We start from the raw sequence: 24,711 nt of genomic DNA on the forward strand, positions 1-24,711 counted from the left end.
ACTATTGACTTTGGTTAAAACCAGAAGTGCCTGATTTTTAAGGGAAATCAGACTCTTCGCATTCTTACCAAAATCCAGAGGGTACTGATTGGTTGTGGGGGAGGGGGCTGGCCAGAGGAGTGAGGGGCCCACTAACTCTTACCCCAAAACATTCGCCCTAACCCTGAAGTCGGTGGCCCACTTCTCTATCCTGAGTGATCAAATAGTAATTTTAGTGAAAAATAAGTTTTTCAAGTCTTCTAGTCAAGAAAATCAGTAAGGATCTGCCCACTGATGTCTAGAACATTCTCTGAAACCTGAGGATTGATTGGATGCAGTTTTCAAAAGTTATTGTGTCAAATACAGATAGAAATGTTATTGAGGTGAGTGTAAAGTCATGCTTTGATTGACTAGCAATGTGTGATGAATTCCTTTAAGTTAACTTCGACTCTATGAATATTTTTTATAGAAGACAGACTTGCATCTGAAAAGTGAGGGGATACCAAACAGGTATGGAAATATGGCTGGCCCTTGAAGGGGAGTGAAGCTCAGCCTTGCCTGTGACAGTTACCCCAGATGATATTAATCTGACTAATTACAAGAAGTGATCCCAGCTGTGAAAGGATCAGAGGACCACATATGGAGAGAGGAGAACTCCCTCATGGAGGCACCTCCTGCCAGAGAGAGTTTACAGGGCACAGGCTAGGCTTGCATGGGAGGATCTAAGATGGGGCCTGTAAAGAAGCAAGGAGGTCTCTTGGAGAAGCTGTCAGAGTCCTCAGAGAGGAGAAGCAGTGGGAAATATGCTAGGAGGAAAAGAGCCTCCAGGGAGAAGGCCCTAGGAAGCAGTGCTCAGTTAAAAGGTGCCAAGAAGTCTGCAGACCCATGGGAGTATGGGTAAAGAGCAGGGAATATCAGTGAATCATAGATTGAGAGGGATTCAAAGAAAGGCAGCCTGAGAGTCAGATCCCTATAACAAAGCTAGAAGGACTTAAAGGGGTGAGAGCTGAGCCTAGGAGGCAGGCTGAAGAATAGCCCATAAGGGACAGAAGAACATTTTTGTTTGGCTGTTTAGTTGGACTTTTATTACTGTGGAAGGGGACTGAACTTAAAACGTGACGTGGTTGGAAGGCTGGACTACAAAAAATGTGGCCAGGGCAGGACCCAAGTGGTCAACAGGTGTGGTAGAGAAGAAGACCCCTGCAATGCCACACTCTGACCCTACGTAGTGAATGGAACCACTTAAATCCTGATTTTTCACAAGTTTGGCCTGGTTCTTTCAGAATTGAATTCTAGACTCAGACCTCAAATTAATGGTCTGAATATAGCTCTGTAGAGCTCCTGAGTAACTAACAATTTGGCTTTGTCTATATCTGACTTTGTGGCAGGTGGCTACATATTTTGTAGTTGGGCTATAACTGGCTAGGTGGTAGTACTACTGAAAGGGCTCTGGGGAATCACAAACTGAATGAGTTGGCAATGTGATGTGGTTGTGAAAAAGGCTAATATCATTATGGGGTGTATTTACAGGAGTGTTGTATGTAAGACCCAGGAGGTAATTCTACTCCTCTGCTCAGACCAGTGAGGCCTCAGCTGGAGTATTGTGTCCAGTTTTGAGTGCCTCAATTTACAAAAGATGTGGATGAACTGGAGACAGTCCAGACAAGAGCCAACAAAAATGATAAAAGGTTTAGAAAATCTGACCTATGAGGAAAGGTTAAAAGACCTGGGCATGTTTAGTCCTGAGAAGAGAAGACTGAAGGAAAACCTGATAAATTGACAAGCCTTTGCTGGGATGATTTAGTTGGTGTTGGTTCTGCTTTGAGCAGGGGATTGGACTAGATGACCTCCTGAGGTCTCTTCCAACCCTAATAGTCTATGATTCTAAGTCTTCAAATATGTTAAGGGCTGCTATAAAAAGGACTGTGATTAGTTGTTCTCCATGTCCACTGAAGGTAGGAAAAGAAGTAATGGGCTTAATGTGCATCAAGGGAGATTTAGGCTAGATATTGGGAGCAACTTTCTAACTATAAGGGTAGTTAAGCTCTGGAATAGGCTTCCAAGGGAAGTTGTGGATTTGGAATCCCTGTCATGGGAGGTCTTTAAGAACAGGTTAGATAAACACCTGTCAGGGATGGTCAAGGTATACACGGTCCTGCCTCTAATGCAGGGGGCTGGACTAGATGACCTCTTGAGGAAACAGAAGCTACATTTTCTTCCTATTAATTCACCTAAAAAAAGCAGCTGCCTATTGCATGGTCTTGTTACTTAAAGCATTTAGTGTCAGATTTAAGCCAATTGCAACAATTTTGAGATGCCATAGTAAGTTTTCTGAATTGATCTTCCTTTGGTTTCCACTGTGCCTTGGTTTGCCTGTACTGAGACACTTGAGCCCCCATACCTAGACAGCCCCCAATTCCAACTCTGTCATATATTCTAGCATGCCAAAACATCACGACAATGGCAAGATCTCTGGGTACATCTCTTAAAACTGGAAAATTGCAGGAAGACATAAAACCTTTAATTAATGATGGAGAATCTTGCTTACATGCATAACATACTTCAGCCACTGAAATACTAAATCTGCCCTTGTTGACCATAACACTGTATATTTGTGTGGGCTGTTATATACTGGAAGCATTTACAAAACTGTTCCCTTTCTGCATATGTTTGGAGATGAAGTACTATTATGGATAGCAGATTCCTTATTTGAGCTTATACTTAAGGTACACAATGTATAAGGCTTCTTTTAGTACCTGGGCTAGTGTCACCTTGCTATGGAGCAATTCTTGTTTGCAGCATATGGTGTAGATGGGCCTTAAGCAGTACTGGAACAATTATTAATAGGAAACATTAGCCATAAGTGAAATAGTTTCTTAATGTACATGTAGTGTAGTGAGCAGCATTGTTAAAGAAGATGACTACTTAATAGAAGAGATGGGACTAGAGTTGAATGTTGGAGGATGCTGTGGCTATGTACACCACACTCAAAATAACCTGAACCTATACTAAAGTAGTTAAGGGAGGTTTGACACTTTTCCGGGGTACCCAAACCATAGGTCACTGTGTAACCAATCTGCCTCTGCACGAGAGAGATTTGGTGGTGCTAAATTGGGGATAACTGTCACCCTAGTCTGTTAGCCATCCCAGACAAATATCTCAGAACTCTGCCAGCCCTTACTTTGCCTTCCGGGTAACACTTTGTGCACTGTAGTTCCTAAGCCCTCTAGAAGAGCTTTCCTTTGGAGCATCCAGGCCCTATTACTGAACACTCAACTTGCTTCGTGTTGCTTTCCCAGTGCTTAATTTACTGTAGAGGCAGGGAGATAATTACCTTCCCTCCTGTTGGGAGGAAAACTTGTTTCTCTCCATACTCGGTTACAGACTTTAAAGCCATACTGTCAGCAATATAATTCCTTATATAGCAATAATGCATCCATTCACAATGATATTAGTGACCAGTCTGTCACTGCTTCCATTTGATACCTTCCAAGATATGTTTTGGACAAACAGCATGACAGCAATGTGTTAGGTGTAGTTAATTTGTCAGGCCTGGCAAGAGTTGCTGACATGGAGTAGTGAACCACCAGTGGGACTCTGTGTCACAGGGGGAACTCTGGCTTCTGCTAAATTAGCAAGGTAGATCTTAGATCTCACCCTAAGTTAAAGGAAAATTCTTAAATGGACAAAAGATGACTAATATGCTTGCAGTGTTGACTAGTGCACCCTGAAAAGCAGGGCATATGCTGGCAAAAGACTGAAGTGGATCATGCATCTGACTTTTTCCTGGTTTGATACAAGGGAAGTAGATTTCAGGAAGCAAAAGGGTTCGTATACTGTCATCTGGGGGAAAGAGTCTGAAGTGACGGTTCAGACTGGGAGGGTTTCTTGTGGAAATTGGTTAGTGTCTTCTGATGAAACCAGAGGCAGGAGATGATAGTTTCTTTGGAGTGAGGCGGGGCAATAACCTTCTCACACATACATTGGTTTAAATTGCCAGTTCTGCTCAGGCAAGAGTTCTTGACCTGTCTGTATCCAAGACCCCAAAACCAGCTTTTGTTCCTTGCCTCAACTCCAATGCTGTGATCCCTAGCAGCTGCAAAACATAAATGTTTTCTTTTTCCAAATATGGATTTTTTTTTTGTTTCTCTCTGTTACATTGCTGAAGAGAATTACAGTTCTCTGAGGTTGTTGGAGATGGACAAGAGTGCTTCAGAAACAATTGTAAAGAGAACCTGGCCCTGTACTCTTGTCAAGTTGATGGTCAATGAATGGTAACTTATTCCTTGTGCATTTACCACTGAGTAAGGGTGGCAAAATTTGACCCACATTAACTCATTCATATTAAGTTTGAGAAACAGCCTTCCTTTCCCTTAGGTTAATGAAAAGACTTCAGAGTTTGAGGAAGCCACTGGGAGCGTCTGACTGGCCTATCTATATCTAATCTTTGCCTTGTTCATATCCTCTGTAGACTAAGGCCTGGTCTACATCACAGACTTATATTGGTATAACTACGTCGCTCGGGGTGTGGGTATGTTTACACTACGAAATTAGGTCGATTTAATAGAAGTCGATTTTTTAGAAATCGATTTGATACAGTTGATTGTGTGTGTCCCCACTAAGTACATTAAGTTGGCGGTGTGCGTCCACAGTACCGAGGCTAGCGTCGACTTTCGGAGCGTTGCATTGTGGTAGCTATCCCACAGTTCCCGCAGTCTCCGCCGCTCATTGGAATTCTGGGTTGAGCTCCCAATGCCTGATGGGGCAAAAACATTGTCGCGGGTGGTTCTGGGTACATGTCGTCAGGTCCCCCTCCCTCCCTCCGTGCAAGCAACGGTAAAAAATCGTTTCTTGCCTTTTTTCTTGGGTTACCCGTGCAGACGACATACCACGGCAAGCATGGAGCCCGCTCAGCTCACTGTCACCGTATGTCTCCTGGGTGCTGATGGCAGATGCGGTACTGCAATGCTACATAGCAGCATCCCCTTGCCTTGCCTTGTGGACGGCAGACGGTACAATACGACTGCTAACCATCGTCGTTGTCCCATGGGTGCTCCTGGCCGACCTCGGTTAGGTTGGTCGGGGGCGCCTGGGCAGACATGGGTGCTCCTGGTCAGCCTCGGTGAGGTTGGTTGGGGGCACCTGGACAAAAATGGGAATGACTTCAGGTCATTCTCTTCTTTAGGTTTTGTCTAATGGAGATTCAGTCCTGCCTGGAATATCATGACAGCTGGAGGCTTCTGCCTCAGGCTGCTCTCCCAGTCGGCAGCACCGTGCGGTTGCACCTACCCCAGCCTAACCCTTGCTCCCATGGCTCATGAAGCCTGGACAGTAGTAAGGAGCAGTTCAACTATAGGCTGAGCAAGTGCATAGTGGTGGTAGAATGTGCCTTTGGGTGTTTAAAAGCTCGCTGGTGCAGTTTACTGACTCAGTTAGACCTCAGCAAAACCAATATTCCCATCGTTATTACTGCTTGCTGTGTGCTCCACAATATCTGTGAGAGTAAGGGGGAGATGTTTATGGCGGAGTGGGAGGTTGAGGCAAATCACCTGGCTGATGATTTACACGCAGCCAGACACCAGGGCGGTTAGAAGAGCACAGCAGGGTGCGCTGTGCATCAGAGAAGCTTTGAAAACCAGTTTCATGACTGGCCAGGCTACGGTGTGAAAGTTCTGTTTGTTTTTCCTTGATGAAAACCCACCCCCTTGGTTCACTCTACTTCCCTGTAAGCCAACCGCCCTCTTCTCCCCACTTTGATCTCTGCTTGCAGAGGCAATAAAGTCATTGTTGTTTCAAATTCATGCATTCTTTATTAATTCGTCACACAAATGGGGGGATAACTGCCAAGGTAGCCCGGGAGGGGTGGGGGAGGTGGGAAGCACAGGGGTGGGGTAGTTGTAGGGGCCCCCCCTAGAATGGCATGCAGCTCATCATAGAAGCGGCATGTCTGGGGCTCTGACCCGGAGCGGCCGTTTGCCTCTCTGGTTCTTTGGTAGGCTTGCTTGAGCTCCTTAAGTTTCACACGGCACTGCTGTGGGTCCCTGTTATAACCTCTGTCCTTCATGCCCTTGGAGATTTTTTCAAATATTCTGGCATTTCGTCTTTTGGAACCGAGTTCGGATAGCACGGATTCGTCTCCCCATACAGCGATCAGATGCAGAACCTCCCATTCGGTCCATGCTGGAGCTCATTCAAAAGTTCGCAGGGCTTTTCCCGTCTACCTGGCCAGTGCATCTGAGTTGAGAGTGCTGTCCAGAGCGGTCACAATGGAGCACTCTGGGATAGCTCCCGGAGGCCAATACTGTCGAATTGCGTCCGCACTACCCCAAATTCGACCCAGCAGGGTCGATTTCAGCGCTAATCCTCTCGTCGGGGAGGAGTACAGAAATTGATTTTATGAGCCCTTTAAGTCGACAAAAATGGCTTCGTCATGTGGATGGGTGCAGGGTTAAATTAACCTAACACTGCTAAATTCGACCTAAACCCGTAGTGTAGACCAGGGCTGTGAAAAATGCACATTCCTGAGCGACTTATACCGACCTAACCCCCGCTGTAGACAGAGCTATATCAATGGGAGGGCTTCTCCTATTGACATAGCTACCACCTTTTGGGGAGGTGGATTAACTACGCCAACTGGAGAAGCTCTCCTGTCAGTGTAGTGGCTTTTTCATTAAACTACAGCACTGCAGCTGCGCCGCTGTAGCACATGAAGACAAGCCCTAAGATGCATGCTATTCTTGCAGGGCTGTTGTGTGGCTTAGTTTTTGTTCTTAAATAACAGGATTTGGGGTGAAAGGTCCCATCAGTGCTAAAGACTTCTTATATGCGGTGTAGTTGTAGCCATGTTGGTCCCAGGATATTAGAGAGACAAGATGGGTGAGATAATATCTTTTATTGGACAAACTTCTGTTGGTGGGAGAGACAAGCTTTCGATTAACACAGAGCTCTTCTTCACATCTGGGAAAGGTACTCCGAGTGTCACAAGGTGGGACAAATTGTTTAGCAAAAGTAGTTAACACATATTTTAAAGCAGTGTTCCTCAATCTTTTTGATACCAGGGGCCGACTTGCTGTCTTCCTAAACTGTTGGGGAGATCTCAGGGACTTGGCGCTGGTCCACAGACCAATATAGGTGCTGGAACTACAGATGGGGGGGGGGAGGGGGTGGGGGGGTGCTGTCACACACCCTGGCTTGAAGTGGTTTCCTTCATATACAGGGTTTACAGTTTGGTTCAATGGCTCTCAACACCCCCACTATAAAAATTGTTCCAGCACCCCTGCAGACCGGTCGGTCATGGAAAAACACTGTTCAAAGGGACCATTCAAAGTAGAGTGGCCCGTTAACACCTCTTCAGTTTTAGGACAAAGAGTGGTTAGTGGGTTACAGATTGTTGTAATAAGCTATAAATCTAGTGTCTCTGTTCATTCTATGATTTTCAGTGTCTAGCAGAGTTATGAATTTAAGCTCCCAGGTTCGTCTTTTGAAAGTGTTCTGCTTTGTTCAGAAGCTGCTCCCTGATATACTTAAATTGTACTCCAGCTCCCCCATTAGATAGTGAAAGGCTCATGGAATGCTTCGTACTAGAAGGGAGGAATCTGGCAAACCCAGACCCATCATATTCAGGCTGCTGAAGTTCAATGATAAAGTAATGTTAATGAACGCTGCCAGAAAAGCTGAAATCCTTATGTACAAAGGCTACAAAATTTCTCTTTTTCCTGACTTCTTAACTGAGATGAACATAAAGGAAATCCTGAGGAGGATCAATGTTAGGTACAGCATCAAGTACCCATCCACCTTTCACTATGGATTTAGCAGCCTCCACAAGATTTTGAAAACCCCCCACTGAAGCTTGGCAGACTCTTGAAGGACTGAGATCAGATTTGACCAAAAATAGAATGTTTTTTTTTATCATAAAAGCATACCTCAACAAGTATTTGTTTTCCTATGTATCCTTATCGATTTGGTAGTGTTCACTTATGTAATCTTCCCACTCCGAGCAAATAACCAGCTAGGCGGAACTCGTCTGTTGATCTCCTTTGGAACTGAGCAATAACAACAATTGTGTAGCACTGCAATGCACAGAATAATAGTTGAACTCAAAACTGGGGTTTATAGCACCATCTACTGACTGAAGTATTAACTGCACTAATCATCCCAGCTTGTACTGCTAGACAGAATCTTGTCACTAGCTCTGCCTCTGATGGACTGTGTTAGGGTAACCACAAGTCCCTTGGAACAGTCCATACTTCTGACATATAAAGTAGACTATAATCTAAACCTTGAATAGCCCTAGTTATTCAGCTTATGTAGGGCATTTCACATACTATGAATATGATTTTTATATTGTATTTTTCATATTAAGATTTTGTACAAATTTATATTTGATTTATCAAAACAATTGTAAATTTGCAAGTGATGAGTCTGTATATATGCATATGCCTATATATATGTGTATGTATACATAAAATCTTCTGTAGGTATGAATATATTATACATATTATCAGGGTTTAAATTCAGCTGGAGCTCACTGGAGCGGAGTGCCAGTAAATATTTTCAAACCCACAGGAGTCCCAGCATGCCCCGCCCCACAGCTGAAGTCTGGAGCCCCGAATGAGGGCTGGTGGATGGGGCTCCAGAAAATAATTTCTGAGAATTTAAACTCTGCATATTATAGACTATCCGGTGGTATTTACAGGGTAATATTTGACTTAAAATATATTTGTAATTAGAGATGTTTAGACTATTATTGGAAAATATAGTGAGAAGAGGAGCGGATAAAACTGAAGCCATCAGGAATCTGAACAAGACCACACTGGCTTGTTTTAAGTCTGTTAATCGTTTTTTTTGTTTGCTGTGACAAATATACTTTGGAAGACAGATGATATTAACTGCAGATGTTTTTGTATAGCTGACACCCTTAGAGGCTCAATTGAAGGCATAAATTCATTCAAAACTAACCAGTATCTAATATGTAAAAATCCAGATCATATCCTAGAGATGTTGTTTTATAATATCTATGGGGAAATATGTATCTTAAGGTTATATATCTTTTAAAATTTTAGCATGAATTTTTTTAGTGTACTCCTGGAGTGTGAGGGGATTTAATCAACCTTCCAAAAGAATTAAAATCCTGAGACACCTCAGATCAAAAAAGTGCCAAGTAGCTTTATTGCAGGAAACTCATCTAGGAGAAATAGATGCACCTACCCACATCTTCTTGATTCTATTTGCGAGTATCATTCATCATTGAATTCGAAGAGCAGAGACACATCCATCTTAATTCTAAAAGTGTAACTTTTCAATGTATACAATCTTGTCTGATCCTGAAGAAAGATACCTGAAGGAAGATCCTGAAGGAAGTAAGATAGGGTCCAGAGTGACCTAGACAAATTGGAGGATTGGGCCAAAAGAAATCTGATGAGGTTCAACAAGGACAAGTGCAGAGTCCTGCACTTAGGATGGAAGAATCCCATGCACCGCTACAGGCTGGGGACCGACTGGCTAAGCAGCAGTTCTGCAGAAAAGGACCTGGGGATTACAGTGGATGAGAAGCTGGATATGAGTCAGCAGTGTGCCCTTGTTGCCAAAAAGGCCAACAGCATATTGGGCTGTATTAGTAGGAGCATTGCCAGCAGATCGAGGGAAGTGATTATTCCCCTCTATTTGACACTGGTGAGGCCAAACCTGGAGCATTGTGTCCAGTTTTGGTCCCCCCACTACAGAAGGGATGTGGACAAATTGAAGAGAGTCCAGCGGAGGGCAACGAAAATGATTAGGGGGCTGGGGCACATGACTTACGAGGAGAGGCTGAGGGAACTGGGGTTATTTAGTCTGCAGAAGAGAAGGGGGGGGGGATTTGATAGCAGCCTTCAACTACCTGAAGGGGGGTTCCAAAGAAGATGGAGCTCGGCTGTTCTCAGTGGTGGCAGATGACAGAACAAGAAGCAATGGTCTCAAGTTGCAGTGGGGGAGGTCTAGGTTGGATATTAGGAAACACTATTTCATTAGGAGGGTGGTGGAGCACTGGAATGGGTTACCTAGAGAGGTGGTGGAATCTCCATCCTTAGAGGTTTTTAAGGCCCAGCTTGACAAAGCCTTGGGTGGGATGATTTAGTTGGTGTTGTCCTGCTTTGAGCAGGGGATTGGACTAGATGCCCTCCTGAGCTCTCTTCCAACCCTAATATTCTATGAATCTGTGATTCTGTACCTTCTTCATGAAGGCTGTTTCAACTCAAAAAAGTTAATTATACTTACTATAGATGCTGGTTACACATAATTAAAATATTCTAGGCGGAAGCTAAACCCTCAGCTATTAAAGGATTGAAAGTTTTGTTCCACTGTTGATTCAGTCATCTAACTTTATACAGGAAAATAAGCACTGAGTTATCTCAGATACCATCTTATGGGAAGCTCTGAAAGCTACTATAAGGGGTGAATGCATAAAGTATGCCTCCCAAAAGAATAGAGAGACTCAAGTTACAAGACTCACTAGACAAGGGAATAGATGAGTTGCTGAGAACGCACAAGATGATCCAAATAGTGAAAACAACTTATATTCTCTAATCAACTCTGAATATAAATGTAATGAATGCTTATCCAGTCAAGTCAAATTTGCATTCAATAGGGTCAAACAAAGATATTATGAATGGGGAGATAAAGCAGTAAACTATTTGCCAGAAGACTTAAGATGGAACTAGCTAACAACATTTCTTCCATCCTTGAACCAATAGATATAAAAAATATAATTTTTAAGCAATTCTGTCAAGCTTTATATAAATCAGACAATCAATTTGACTCTAATAATTTTGACCATTTCATTGAAGGCCTATCTTTTAATATACCCTAACTTCAGAACAAGTGTTGTTATGGACAAAGCTATCACAACCAAGAGATGGAACGGGCTATAAAAAATATGAATTTCGGCAAGGTCCCTGGGTGATGGCTTTCTGGCATATTTCTACAAAACGTTTTGTAATCAGCTATCTTCTTTTCTTTCAAAGGTCTTTACTGAAACATTCTAAAAAGGAACCAGGTCTCATGACCTGAGAACTGCTTTAATTACTTTAATATTAAAGAACAAAGATGGTTACAACTGTTGCGACTTCTGCCCCATATAGCTATTGAACACAGATTGCAAAATAATTGCAACAATTTTAGTTGACATGACTGAACACCATCATGCCATCAATTATACACAGAGATCAGATTGGTTTCATTAAAGGAAGATTGGCTGCTGATAATGCAAGAAAAATCACTCACTTGATCCAGTAAGCTCAGGTGTTCCCTCCATAGACTAATCTGTAGATGCAGAGAGAAAATCTTTGATAGGGTTGCATGGCCTTATCTAATAGCTGTCCTAAAAAAATTTGGATTTGGACCAATATTCCTGAATTGGATCAGTGTATTATACAACTCTGCCCTTGCTTCACTATCAACTAACAGAATTGTTTCTCCCACTTTTCACCTGGGGCACAGCTATACTAGAGAGTTTACAGCAGCGCAGCTGCACCGATGCGTCTGTGCTGCTGTTAGGGTGACAAAATAGCAAGTGTGAAAAATCGGGACAGGGGATGGGGGGTAATAGGAGCCTATATAAGAAAAAGACCCAAAAATCGGGAATGTCCCTATAAAATCGGGACATCTGGTCACCCTAGCCGCTGTAAGTTCTCTAATGTAGTGGCTCTAAACAGACAGGAGAGAGCTCTCCCATCAGCTTAACTACTCCAGCCCCCTGAGCAGCGGTAGCTATGTTGGCGGGAGAAGTGGTGGTGTCCATCCTGGCGCTTATGTCGGTGTAACTTATGTCGCTCGGGGGTGATTTATTCATACCCGAGTGACATAGGTTATGCCAACATAAACTGTAGTAGACATAGTCCTAGAAAGAGGGATATGACAGGGCTGTCCCCTCTCTTCCCTCCTTTCTATGTCTTTCTTGAACCACTAGCAATGTACATATGTCAGCTCTCAGCCACTGAAGGTGTGACTATGAACAGGAAAGAATACAAAATCAATTTATATGCTGATGACATTTTTGTACTATTGAAGAATCCATCCACATTAGTCCCATCATTATTGAATGTAGCTAATATTTTTTGAAAGAAATATCTGGCTATTGGATTAACTGGAATAAATTACAAGCAATGAATATATCCAAAAGACCAGATCCCTCTCAGTTTCAGCATTTTCCATTTTGAATATGCAAGGAAATAACTTATTTAGGTGTTTTAAAATTTGTCCTAATCTTCCCTAAATTGTTTCTATAAATATGGACTATATGTTAAAACAAATTTCCAAGGATGGAAAAGAGGTGTCTCCTTCCTGGATCCTTACTTGGGAGAATAGAAATAGCCAAAATGAAGATCTGCCCAAGAATGACTTACATCATCACCCTATTGCCTTTCAAGGTCTCTCCTTTGCTCGAATAAATAGGCTTATCTTACAGTTTATATGGGATAAAAACAACACAAGGCCCTTAAAAAATTCTGGGCAACTGGAGGTATCGGGTTGCTAGATTTGTATCTATTATCTAGCACTCCAAATGCATCCTATTGTAAGGTGGTTCCCTCTCCAATTGTTCTGTATACACAGTGGCCTGGTTTGAGATTGAAAAAAGCTTAGGGTTTAGTTTCCTTTCTTATTTTACATACGTTAGGAGGCTATCTACACCCTTAAAGAAAAATCCAATTTTTGCATCTACATGGGGCACCTGCAACACATTAAGATGATTACAGCATCCAATCTTACCAATTCTCTTCTCTTATCATTATGAGATAACCTGTGCTTCAGTATCAAGGCCAACACCATGCTTAAAACAGTTTGGATCGAGGAGGGATTAACCAAAAATAAAGATATAATACAGGATGATAGACTGCCCTCCTTCAATTACATATGTAACAAATATCAGATACCACAGTCTCACAGTTCCTTCTTTCAGGGGCTATGCTTAAGAATTCATGCAAGGATAGGGGATAACTGGTCTGTTTCAACACTCTTACCTCTAGAAGAACATGTTAAATATGGACACAAAAGTCACTTTGTAGGAATTACTTACAGGTGCATTAATGCTTTGTATTACTCTCTCAGTCTCAAGAAGAATGAGAAAAAAAACCTTAGCCTTACTAGTACAACAGACACCTGGGAGGATATCTGGATTAATGTGAAAGATACTTCAAGTTCTTTATCCTTGTGATTCTACCAGAACAAGGTATTAAATGGGTACAGCCTGACTCCAGAATGTTTGTTTAAGACTAAATTGACAATACACCATGAATCTTGGAGATGCAAACAGCCACATACCAACTCTTCACACATCCTCTATATCTGTCCAAAAATGCCTGTGCTCTGGAACACCATATTCAGTGCTCTCTCAAAAACTTTGTGTTGCTATCTTTCCTTCTCCAAGCTTGTGTATTTTAGGGTGTTGGATGAGTTGATATAACCATTTAACATTAAGAAATGGATTGCAGTAGCTATTTTAGTGGCCAAAAGAATTATTTTGAGAAAATGGAAATCTGCAATTCCTCCCTCAAAAACAGACTGGCTTAGTGTGCTCTCTGCTACAAAATTGATGGAAAAAAATGGCTGCATAATAGAAACACTTGGAAAAAATATGAGGGTGTCTGGTCACATGTGCAACTATTGCATACTTTTGCAGTTCAGTATAGATTAGTCCCCGATACTCATAGGTTATAGTCTCACTTATTTTTCTATTTAGTCACTTTAATAATTGATGCCCTACATAACCTCTACGGGTTCAGGTGGTTTTGTTTTGTTTTGTTTTGTTTTTTCCAGGTGTTACAAATATTTGAACATTGAATTTTGTTTTCATATGGTACTTCCAGCTTGTGTGTGTATTTATATTTGTTTTGTTATGTGTTTGTATTTTATATAAAAATAAACAGCCACCTTGAAACTAATGGAGGAGTATGTGGTAACAGACTGTCTACAGAAAGAATTCCCTCCCCCTAGAAGCAGGAAAGGGGGAAAGAAGATTGAGGAACCTCCTTCATTAAAACCGAGGAAGGGGACACAAAGAGTGAATAAGGATGCCCCAACTGCCTGCACAATAGTTTGTTACCATTCAGGGGCAAAAGACACACATAAAGACTATCCAGGCCTTGAGTGCGGATTTGTCAAGTACTGTAGGTGGGCAGATGTAAAAGCGGGTCCGGAATAAAGATGGTTCCTGTCAGAATAAGCCAGAGAACCACAAGGGGAGTGGTATACTCAGCAGCTGCATGTTCCCTAGTTCTAAACAGATTGGGTATGTCACAGTGATAACAGAAGGGGGTGATGATAACCATCCACTGTGTGCATGGGGAAAAGAACACTTACTATTTGGTCATCTTCCCGTTGGAGTTGGGAGGAAGACTGAAGTGGAGTAAAGTCATTACCCTATGTGGTTATGACAGGAATGGACTGGATTCTGTTTCCCTTGTGTAAAAAGGACAAAAGATGGAGGGGAGACTATAATAAGTGGGTCCTTGTTAAAGGTAGTCCTGAGCATAGACCCTCCAGATAGCCCTCCAGAGGTAGTATGAAAGCACCTAGATGTATATTAACAAGTCCAGAAAGAAATGACATGCTGGAGGACTTGGGGGTGAAGGCAGAGAGAAACTCAAGAAGGGAGCAGTGCATCAGGAAGTAGAATGGGGACTCCTAGAGGAGGAGGGTGGAAGTTTGGCTGACTTCCAGGAAGAACACGCCATGGGCAAGACGCAAGAAAAAGGGCAGGTCAAAAAGAGAGAATGGAAGGGTCCTGATAAGGAGGATTTGACAGGTGAACTTACCCTGATACTCCTGATCAAGGAGCAAGATAAGGCAGGGGAAGAGGGAGATGCCAATGTTGAGGGTTTGGAGGGTCAACCTACTTTGATGGATATGAGCCTAAAGCAAAAGAACCCAGAGCTAAGGTCCGTGGGGTGTGATTGGATACAGTGACCTATGGGCTGAGATGGAGCTGTGGGGGGAAACCCCCACCCTAAAAGTGAAAACCCTCACTGGTGGCCCACGGAAGGCCAGTTGGAAAGGGCATCAGAAGCTCCAATAGAATCCCAACCTCACAAAGAGGGTAACAGTGAAGAACCCCCATCACCTTATGTGGCAAGAAAGGGTCTCAGTTGAAATGGAGGGGAGGTAAGTGACAGAGTGCTAGCAGTAGCACCCTGGTCCCTGAGGTTGCTTGAGCATGGAGAAGGCTTCAGGCTTAACTGGAAGGAGTTCACCACTTTCTGTTGGGGGATTACAAGTGCCTGGGAGGTAATTACTAGGCTACTGATGCAACTGGCAGTAATTGGAAGGAACAGGAAGTGGGTGGGGGGAGGCAGAGGAGCTCAGAGGGTGAGCTGTGTGAGGAAGAGAAGCTGCGTGGAAAGCTCTTGCAGCAATATGCTCGTGTATTGTTCTGTTTTTTCTTCCGCAGTTCTTATGCCAAGTACATGTAGTGAAAAGAAAACAGCCTGGGTATGTCTGTGAATGTGAGGTTATGGAAACAGACAAGGAAGCACAACATACCGGGTAACTGAGGGAGCACCCTGTGAGAGAGCCCAATAATATAGTTGTTGACCACATATTGAAAATGTGTTGACAAAAGGTGATGTATCACTCAAACGTTTGCTTTCTAACTGCCTCTATGGCAGTGAAAATCACCTCAGTGCTGAGAGTCAGAAAAAGAAACCAGGCTTTGTGTTGTCCTTGTGCAAAGGAGTGACTTTCACTCAAACTATTTTTGTCTCAACTATGGTGGTGTCTCAACTATGGTGGACACTCAACTATGGTGTCCCATAGATACGTCTAAGCATGTTAAGCTAACTCCAGTGTGGCTAACACAACTGTAAAGCCCTCTGTGACATATCAGGGTGCAATCCAGACCAATGAGTAGCTGTGTCACCCTTGCCCTGTAACCTGGGGTGCCCTTTACAATGCTTTGCTGCTGTAGCCTCCAACTTGGACTGCTCACAAACAGCTTTTTGTAAGTCGTTCCCAGCTATGTCTCTGTGTGTTCTGCAGCCGGCCAGTTACACCTTGGCTCTTACCAGTCTTAAAGATTACCACAGAGTGATCGCAACACACTCCTAGTCCCAGATTTCCCCCCAGAAATGTATTACCCAGCCCTGCCCTGGACAGTACAAATATAGTGAATCCGTTATGCCTTTAAGGGAATAATGTGCACACAACTTGTTACCCCAAATGGAGTTACCCAGACACTTCAACTTGAACACACTGGCTTAGATAAAACAAGTTTATTAAATATAGAGAGAGATTTTAAGTGAGTACAAGTAACGAGGCATAAAAGTCAGAAATGATTACAAGAAAAATAAAGATAAAATGCGTACAGGTGCCTAACTTAAAATCTATTAGATTCAATGCAAAGTTTTTTCAATGCATGCTTCAGCAGGTTACTGACCAAACTCTCAGGTCAGGACCCCTCCTGAAGAATCCAACAGCTGCTTCCTCTGTCTCTACAGGTGGACAAGGAAAGAGAGAGAGGGGTGTCTTGGGGTGTTTGCCCCGTTTTTATAGTTTCAGTCCCCCTCTTTAAAAACATTTCCATCTGGGAGCAAGGTGACAGGCCATCTGTGTGAGGAAGGAAACTCTATGCTGTTTCTGAGCTAAGATGTAGATTTTTGCCCCTTTTCTGCCAAAGAGTGGCCACTTTATAGGTAATGGTCCATCAGCCTTGTTTACACATGGCTGAGATATCAGCTTGCCCTTTTGTCTCTGAGGAACTGGTTTGCCCACTCCCCAGACTTATCTGGAAAGCATACTTTTAGTCATGATCTCATTTTATGTTTATAACTTTACATATAACGCTGTCATGTGCATTTTGCCATGATATTATTGATCAGCAAATTATGAGTTTTTAAATGAGATTCACAAGGCAAGGTATACCTTATAAAATATTATTACAATAGTGTGTAGGGTATGAACACAAGGATATATTCTGTCACACCATGTTATGATTCAGGGTAATAAGTTAAAAATTATAATAGCATAAGATTACACATGAAATGAAACTGGCAGCTGCTCTGCTACCAGAACCTGAACTTGATATGAATTCTTTACCACTGGTCTTCATGGGGTTTCAGCATTCAAAAATCCTGCTGGAATTATAGACAATGAGTAACAGGTATATAAACAAATGTCAGTAAATTAAGTCAGGATACTTGGAAGGCTAGTTTCACTTACGATCACTCATTTAAAGTGAAACATTAGCAATGTATTATGGTGATTCTTGACAAAACAGACACATTATCCCAATCTCTTGACACACGTTTGCAATATTATGAAGTAACTCTGTTACATACTGTCAAATACAGACTAATCCAAATAGAATTTATTTTGAAAGCTCAAACTGTTCCATGTATAGCAAGGTATATTGTAAGACTGCAATGTGAGAATTGTTCCTTCGCAGTTGGCAGAGAAGTGCTAGAAGTGACTTAAAAAAAAAAAGCATTGTGGGATTATGATTATATTTTTAGAAGTTGCATCCCACATATGCTCAGTTTAAAAGTAATTTTTTCCATAACTGCAAACCCTGCAAACAAATTCTGGGCGGAGAGTCAAACTCAATTCTTCCCTTCTCATGTGTCACCTATAATACAGTTAATATGGCCAAAGTAGGCCCCCAGTTACACATTTGCAAACTTTCTGCCTTCAATGGAGGTGGAAAAACTGGAACAGTCGGAATTTTAGAATTCCATTTGGCTCTTCATGTTTATTGAATTCACCATTAAAACCTACTGTGTCACTGAAGTGACAGAGAAATGAATAGACAAGGCACAGATCTAATAAGTAACATGCTATTTTTGCTGTCACTTTTCAGAGTAGAACAATACTTAAAGACCACATTCAGGCAATACTCTGTACTATGCAGATTGCAGAATCAGGAGAATTTAGTTACTGTCAGATATGCCAAGTGTAAATTAAATGATGCTATCTCAAGCCAGGATGACATGTTGAGCCAACTTGAAGTACTGCAAGGTTGCTTGTTGCTCCAACTTGAATCAGCACTGTCAATTTGAAGCTAGTGGTCTCTTGATGCTGTGGATGGATGTTGGCCTATAGGACACCCACACGTGTGTTTGTGTGCGCTTCCTGTAACACTTGGTACAAACATCTGCTTCAGCCCTTTTGTATGCTATGCTAGGATGCCCTGTGGTAGGGAGAGTCAAGAGAGAACATGGGGGAAAATCAAATCACTGTCTTAGATGTCTGTATACTAATGTGAGAAGTATGGGGAATAAGGAGGAAGAACAAGAAATGCTAGTTAATAAACACAACTATGACATAGTTGGCATCACAGAGACTTGGTGGGATAATATGCATGACTGGAATACTGGTACAGAAGGGTACAGCTTACTCAGGAAGGACAGGCAGGGAAAAAAGGGAGGAGGCGTTGCCTTATATATCAAAAATGTATATGCTTGGACTGATGTTGAGATGGAAATAGGAGACAGACTTGTTGAAAGTCTCTGGGTAAGGATAAAAGAGGTAAAAACAAGGTTGATGAGGCCTTTTTTAAACCACTAAGAAAACCATCCAAAGCACAGGACTTGGTGGTGATGGGGGACTTCAACTACCCAGACATCTGTTGAAAAAATAACACAGCAGGGCACAGATTATTCAACAAGTTCTTGGAATGTATTGGAAGCAATTTTTTTATTTCAGAAAGTGGAGAAAGCTACTGGGGAGAGGTTGTTTTAGATTTGATTTTGACAAATAGGGAGGAACTGGTTGAGAATTTGAAAGTGGAAGGCAACTTGGGTGAAAGTGATCTTGAAATGTAGGAGGAAAAACGGCACAATAAAGATAGTGGAATTCAAGAAGGCAGACTTTAGCAAATTCAGGCAATTGGTAGGTACGATCCCATTGGAAGCAAGTCTAATGGGAAAAAACGTTCGAGAGAATTGGCAGTTTTTCAAAGAGACATTATTTAAGGGCACAAGAGCAAACTCTCCCACTGTGTAGGAAAGATTGCCATACTTCCTAAGACCATCCTGGTTTAACCAGGAGATCTTCAATGATCTGAAACTCAAAAGAGTGTCCTACTAAAAGTGGAAAGTAGGTCAAATTACAAAGGATGAATACAAACAAATAACACAAGTATGTAGGGACAAAATTAGAAAGGCCAAGGCAAAAAACGAGATTAAACTAGCTAGAGACATAAGGGGTGTGGTGGGGCGGCTGCCCCATGCCCGGAGAGTGTGAGCTGCGGCAGGCCCGGGTGCCTGCAAATCCCAGCAGCCAATAAGAGAAGGGCTTGTTGCAAGCCAATCAGGGCCAAGCTCAGCCATATAAAAGACTGCTCAGGGAGAGAGCGGTCAGTCTGTCCCAGGCCTTCAGAGGGGAAGGTCTGTCTCCAGAGCTGGGAGGCCAGCACCACGGACAGCGCAGTGCAGGCCAGCCTTGGAGAGCGGGAGAAGGTCCTATTCCGTAGCCTGCCAGGCGGCTGGCCTTGAAGGAAAGGGCCTAGCGGGAAGAAGGGCCGTTGGGGAAGCGGTCCAGAGGAACAGACAGGGGAGGAAGGAGAAGGAGGACAGCGAGGCTGTTGCTAGAGGGCCTCTGGACCGGGACTCAGAGTAGTGGGCGGGCCTGGGTTCCCCCGCCCTCTGTTCCCCTTGGAAGTACACCCAGCCATAGGCCGCAGGGAGTGGCCAGCAGAAACTACATCAGATCCCGGGCTGTAGGGATCGGACTTGGAGGTGTAGGATTGTTGATCATCCAGCCCCTGGAAGGGGGTGTGAATAGACGAAGGGACACTGTCGGAGGACAGTGTCCCAGAAGAGGACACCATGCGTCGGGAGCAATGCGGGTCCACACGCCAACCAAAAGCGGGATGACAGACGGGACACCACCAGAAGGGGGCGCTCTACTGGATCGAACCAATTCCCCGAGATGACCAGTAGGAGGCGCCGCGGTGGTGAGTCCCAACATTGTCACACGTGGTGGAGAATGCAGGCACTGATCCAGACCTGTTAAAGGGTCTAGAGTGTGGGGGTTGCGTCGGGAGCATCCCGCTGACCCCCAAGATGGAGGCAGAGATGCTCCTGAAGTGGATGCTGGAAAAGCAACAGGAGCAGTTGGTCCAGCAGCAACAGCAGCAGGTGCAAATGCTGCAACAGATGACCAGCCAACAGCAACTGCTGATGACTCAGCACCAAGAGCACCAGCAGCAGCTCCTCCGGGAGTTGGCTGCCCAGCAGCGGGCACAGCAGGAACACCTGGTACAGCAGATGGCTGCTCTATTTCGCCCGGCAGGAGTCACCCCTGCCACACCCATGGGGACCGGACTCGGGGATACCTTGGGGGCATTACCGGTATGCCTCACTAAGATAGGGCCTGAGGACGACCCAGAAGCATTTTTGGTGATGTTTGAGCGGGTGGCGACCGCTGCCCGGTGGCCTTCAGAACACTGGGCCACTTTGTTAGCCCCCTATTTGATGGGACAGGCTCAGGCCGCCTACCGTAGCCTCGACCCCCGGGAAGCCCTTGAGTATGCTCGAGTGAAGGCGGCCATTCTGGATCATACCGGCATTAGCCCGGAAACCTACCGCCAGTGTCTCCGCAAGGAACAGTACCCCCCGGGGGCCCGACCCCACGCCGTGGCCCAACGTATCCGAGACCACTGCTGGAAATGGTTGAACCCGGAAGGCTTGATGGGACCCCAGGTGGCGGAGATGGTGGCCCTAGAACAGTTCACCCAGATCCTGCCCCCGGGAGGAAGGGCCTGGGTACAACGACATCGACCGGCTACCTTGTCAGCAGCGGTGGCCTTGATGGAGGACTACTTATCTGCCGAAGGGGTTGAGGCGACACCCCGAGCGGCAGGGAACCTTGGTCGCAAGGGCGGGACAGAAAAGGGGAATCTCCACGGGTTGGGATCCCCCGAACCGTCGGTAGGCAGCCGACACGCACCTCCGAGGCCTCCCAACCCCGAGCCCAGACACAAGACACCCCAGGTGATGGCTTGGAGGGATCCTAAGCCCACGGAGCGAACAGGCCCCCTTGGGGGAGGCCCAGGGCCGGCTGAGACTCGAGAACGATGCTGGGGTTGTGGACAAGAAGGACATTTCCGACGGGATTGCCCTTTCATGGACTGCAGCTACGGGCAAGCCTGGGTGGCCGGACGAAGGGCTCGGAGGAGAGGGATAGGAAAGCTGGTAGTCCCAGTCTGGGTCAAGGGGACCCCCACAAACGCCCTCGTGGACTCGGGGTGCAGTCAAACCCTCCTACGGGAGGGGCTGGTCCCGAACCTTAATCTTTCGGGGCCCCCGATCCACCTACAGTATGTACATGGAGACATCCGCCCGTACCCCACAGCCTGGGTGAAAATAGAAGTAGGCTGCCGAGAGGAGAGTCTCCGGGGGGGAGTGGCCCCCAGGCTGGCCTACCCGGTGGTGCTGGGACGAGATTGGCCGGGCTTCGGGGAGGTGCTCCTGAAGTACCAGCCCCCCGAACTCCGACCAGACAGGACTAAGGCGCCTAGAATGGGACTGCTCGGGTGCAGACCAAGGAGTGACCCTGGCGAGGGGACCTCCACAACCCAGGAGGCCCCCGCGGATCACCCCGGAGACAGGCCCCGTTCAGTGGAGGACGCCCAAGCAGAACTAGAGCGTGACGGGGACTTCTTACAGGAACAGCGAGAAGACCCAACCCTAAGCAGAGCCTGGGAGCAGGCCACCAACCCAGACACCGAGGGGGACCTGACGCTACGGCCTCTGCAGGGCCCCCGCTTTGAAATATGGCGGGACCGCCTGTATCGCATAGCGCAGGAACCCCAGACACAAGAGACGTTCCGTCAGCTGTTGGTGCCCTGGAGACTGCGGTCCGGCCTCCTCCAACTAGCCCACGCGAACCCTTGGGCAGGACACCTGGGGCGCGAGAAGACCCTACAGAGGGTGGCTCGCCGGTTTTTCTGGCCGGGCATACACCGAGAGGTGAGGGACTTTTGCGCATCTTGCCCAGAATGCCAGCGAGCCGGGCCAAAAGGGGTAGCCCGCGCGCCCTTGGTACCCATGCCGGTCGTTGGTGTACCCTTCGAGCGGATTGGGATGGACCTCGTCGGCCCCCTCGAAAGGAGTAGGACGGGGAACCATTTTATCCTAGTGGTGGTGGATTATGCAACGCGCTATCCCGAAGCCGTTCCCCTAAAAACGGCGACAGCGCCGACTATTGCGAATGAACTAGTAAATATTTTCGCCCGGGTTGGGATACCCGGGGAAATATTGACGGATCAGGGTACGAACGTGTCCTCCAAATTAATAGCAGAGCTATGTCGCCTCCTCCACATACGGACACTCCGGACGTCGGTGTACCATCCGCAGACCGATGGCCTGGTAGAACGGTTCAACGGCACTCTAAAAGCTATGCTACGGAAGTTTGTAGAAGAGGACCCCTCGCATTGGGATGCCTTGTTGCCAGCCTTATTATTCGCCATAAGAGAGGTACCACAGGCCTCGACGGGGTTCTCGCCCTTCGAGCTCTTATACGGGAGGCAGCCGAGGGGGACATTGGACCTCCTGAAGGAGGAGTGGGAAGCCCAGGAGACGCGGGTCCTCAGAACCACGCAATATGTGTTACACCTCCGGAAGCGACTCCAAACATTAGGGGCCTTCGCCCGGGAGAACTTGGAACGGGCCCAGGCATGCCAGGAACGCCTCTATAACCGCGGGACTAGAGGGAGGAAATTCGGCCCAGGCGATCGGGTGCTGCTCTTACTGCCCTCAGCGGAGTCGAAACTCCTGGTCAAATGGCAGGGCCCCTACGAAGTAATCCGACGAGTGGGGCCGGTTGACTACGAAGTCAGACTACCGGGGCGACGTAAGGAGACTCGCATTTACCATGTCAATCTTCTGAAGGCCTGGAAAACTTGGGAAGCCCTGTTCATTGGCCCGTCCACCCCAGACTCAGACCTCGGACCCCTAGCGGGAGATATTCCCGACCCCAGGCTGGCCACGTTGGGGTCAGGACTCAACCCCAGACAGCGAGAACACTTACAGCGATTAGTGGAAGAATTCCCAGATGTTTTATCTGCCCGTCCGGGCCGAACGACTCTAATGAGTCATCATATTGCCACCGACCCCGGGAAGAGGGTGAGAGACAATCACCGACCGTTACCCAAGAAAATGTGGGATACGGTCCGGCAGGAATTAGAGATGATGTTGGAGATGGGAGTGGTGGAAGAATCGACGAGTGAGTGACGCAGCCCTATCGTCTTAGTCCCAAAGCCAGATGGGACTACCCGGTTTTGCATCGACTTCAGAAAGGTCAACGCCATCTCCCGCTTTGATGCATACCCAATGCCGAAGGTAGACGAATTGTTGGAGCGTCTCGGGGGAGCCAGCTATCTGTCAACCATAGATCTAACTAAAGGATACTGGCAGATCCCCCTCACGCCAAACTCCCGTGCGAAGACGGCCTTCCCCACCCCTTTCGGCCTCTTCCAATTCATAACCATGCCATTCGGGTTACACGGAGCGGCGGCTACGTTCCAACGCTTGATGAACAAGGTCCTCCAACCCCACAACCAATACGCGGCGGCCTATATAGATGATATTGTGATTTACAGCCTCAACTGGGAGAGCCACCTACAACACCTAGCAGGGGTGTTACAGGCCCTCAGAGCGGCCGGCCTTACAGCTAACCCGGCAAAGTGCCACCTAGGGCAAGAAGAAGTGACATACCTGGGATACACGGTAGGAGGGGGGAGGCTAACACCCCTGATTAGCAAGGTGCAAGCACTCAAAGACGTACCCGTCCCCAAGAGAAAGAAGCAAGTGCATCAGTTTTTGGGATTGGCTGGGTATTACCCCATTTCCTGCCGGATTTTGCATCCATAGCCGCCCCATTATCAGACCTGACAAAGAACTCTCAGCCCCGACAGGTACAGTGGTCTGAACAATGCGAGAGAGCCTTTTCAACACTAAAGGAACGGCTCACTCGAGAACCTATTCTACGACACCCGGACTTCATGAAGGAATTTATACTTCAAACGGATGCATCCGAAGTGGGCTTGGGCGCAGTGCTATCCCAGGAAATAGACGGGGAAGAACACCCGGTACTATACCTAAGTCATAAGCTGTTCCCCCAGGAAAGACATTATTCGATGATAGAGAAAGAGGCCCTAGCGGTACGGTGGGCCATCGACGCCCTACGTTACTACTTGCTGGGGAATAGTTTTAAGTTGATCACAGACCACGCACCCTTACGATGGATCCACAGTATGAAGGACACAAACCCTAGAATTATGCGGTGGTAGCTATCCCTCCAGCCTTACGACTTCCGCGTATTCCATCGCCCGGGTAAGGCCCATGCTAATGCAGGAGAGTATGAAGAGAGAGAGAGCATAGCCCAGTCTATGCAGGCAGCCGTAGGAGAAGGACCTATCCGGGAAGCTCTGGTGGAGGACCAGGCCATACTCCTGAAGCCGCTAGGAACCGAGACATCTCCAGGTCGGGGTGGAGCCTCACTGTGGGAGGAACCAGAAGAGGCGGCGGACCTTGAGCCCCACGGAGAATCAGGAGACCTGTGGGACACCCCAGCATCCGAACTGGCAGGAAGCAATCCGTGGGGAGTGATGGACTGGTATGTCGGACCCGGTAAGCCTCAGCGTGTTTCGGTGGGACCCCCCCCCCCCGCTGAGACGGTGACTAGACCGTGTTGCCCTGTGACAAGGGCTAATTTCCTAAACTTTGGCCCATAGGCCGTGTTGCCCTGGGACGAGGGCTAATT

At 46.0% G+C, this 24,711-nt stretch overlaps 1 protein-coding gene across 1 annotated transcript in view; it reads left to right on the forward strand.

The window, feature by feature from the left end:
* Positions 1-23,279: 23,279 nt before the first annotated feature.
* The window catches only part of DNAH5 (dynein axonemal heavy chain 5), a 248,587-nt gene continuing 247,155 nt past the window's right edge, over positions 23,280-24,711 (forward strand). The window contains exons 1-2 of the mRNA XM_065398374.1: positions 23,280-23,675; positions 24,239-24,578. Of these exons, the coding sequence (XP_065254446.1) occupies positions 23,280-23,675; positions 24,239-24,578 (736 nt within the window). The remainder of the gene's footprint in view (positions 23,676-24,238; positions 24,579-24,711) is intronic.

This window comes from Emys orbicularis, chromosome 2 (assembly GCF_028017835.1).
Source record: "Emys orbicularis isolate rEmyOrb1 chromosome 2, rEmyOrb1.hap1, whole genome shotgun sequence".
NCBI classification, from domain to species: Eukaryota; Metazoa; Chordata; order Testudines; family Emydidae; genus Emys; species Emys orbicularis.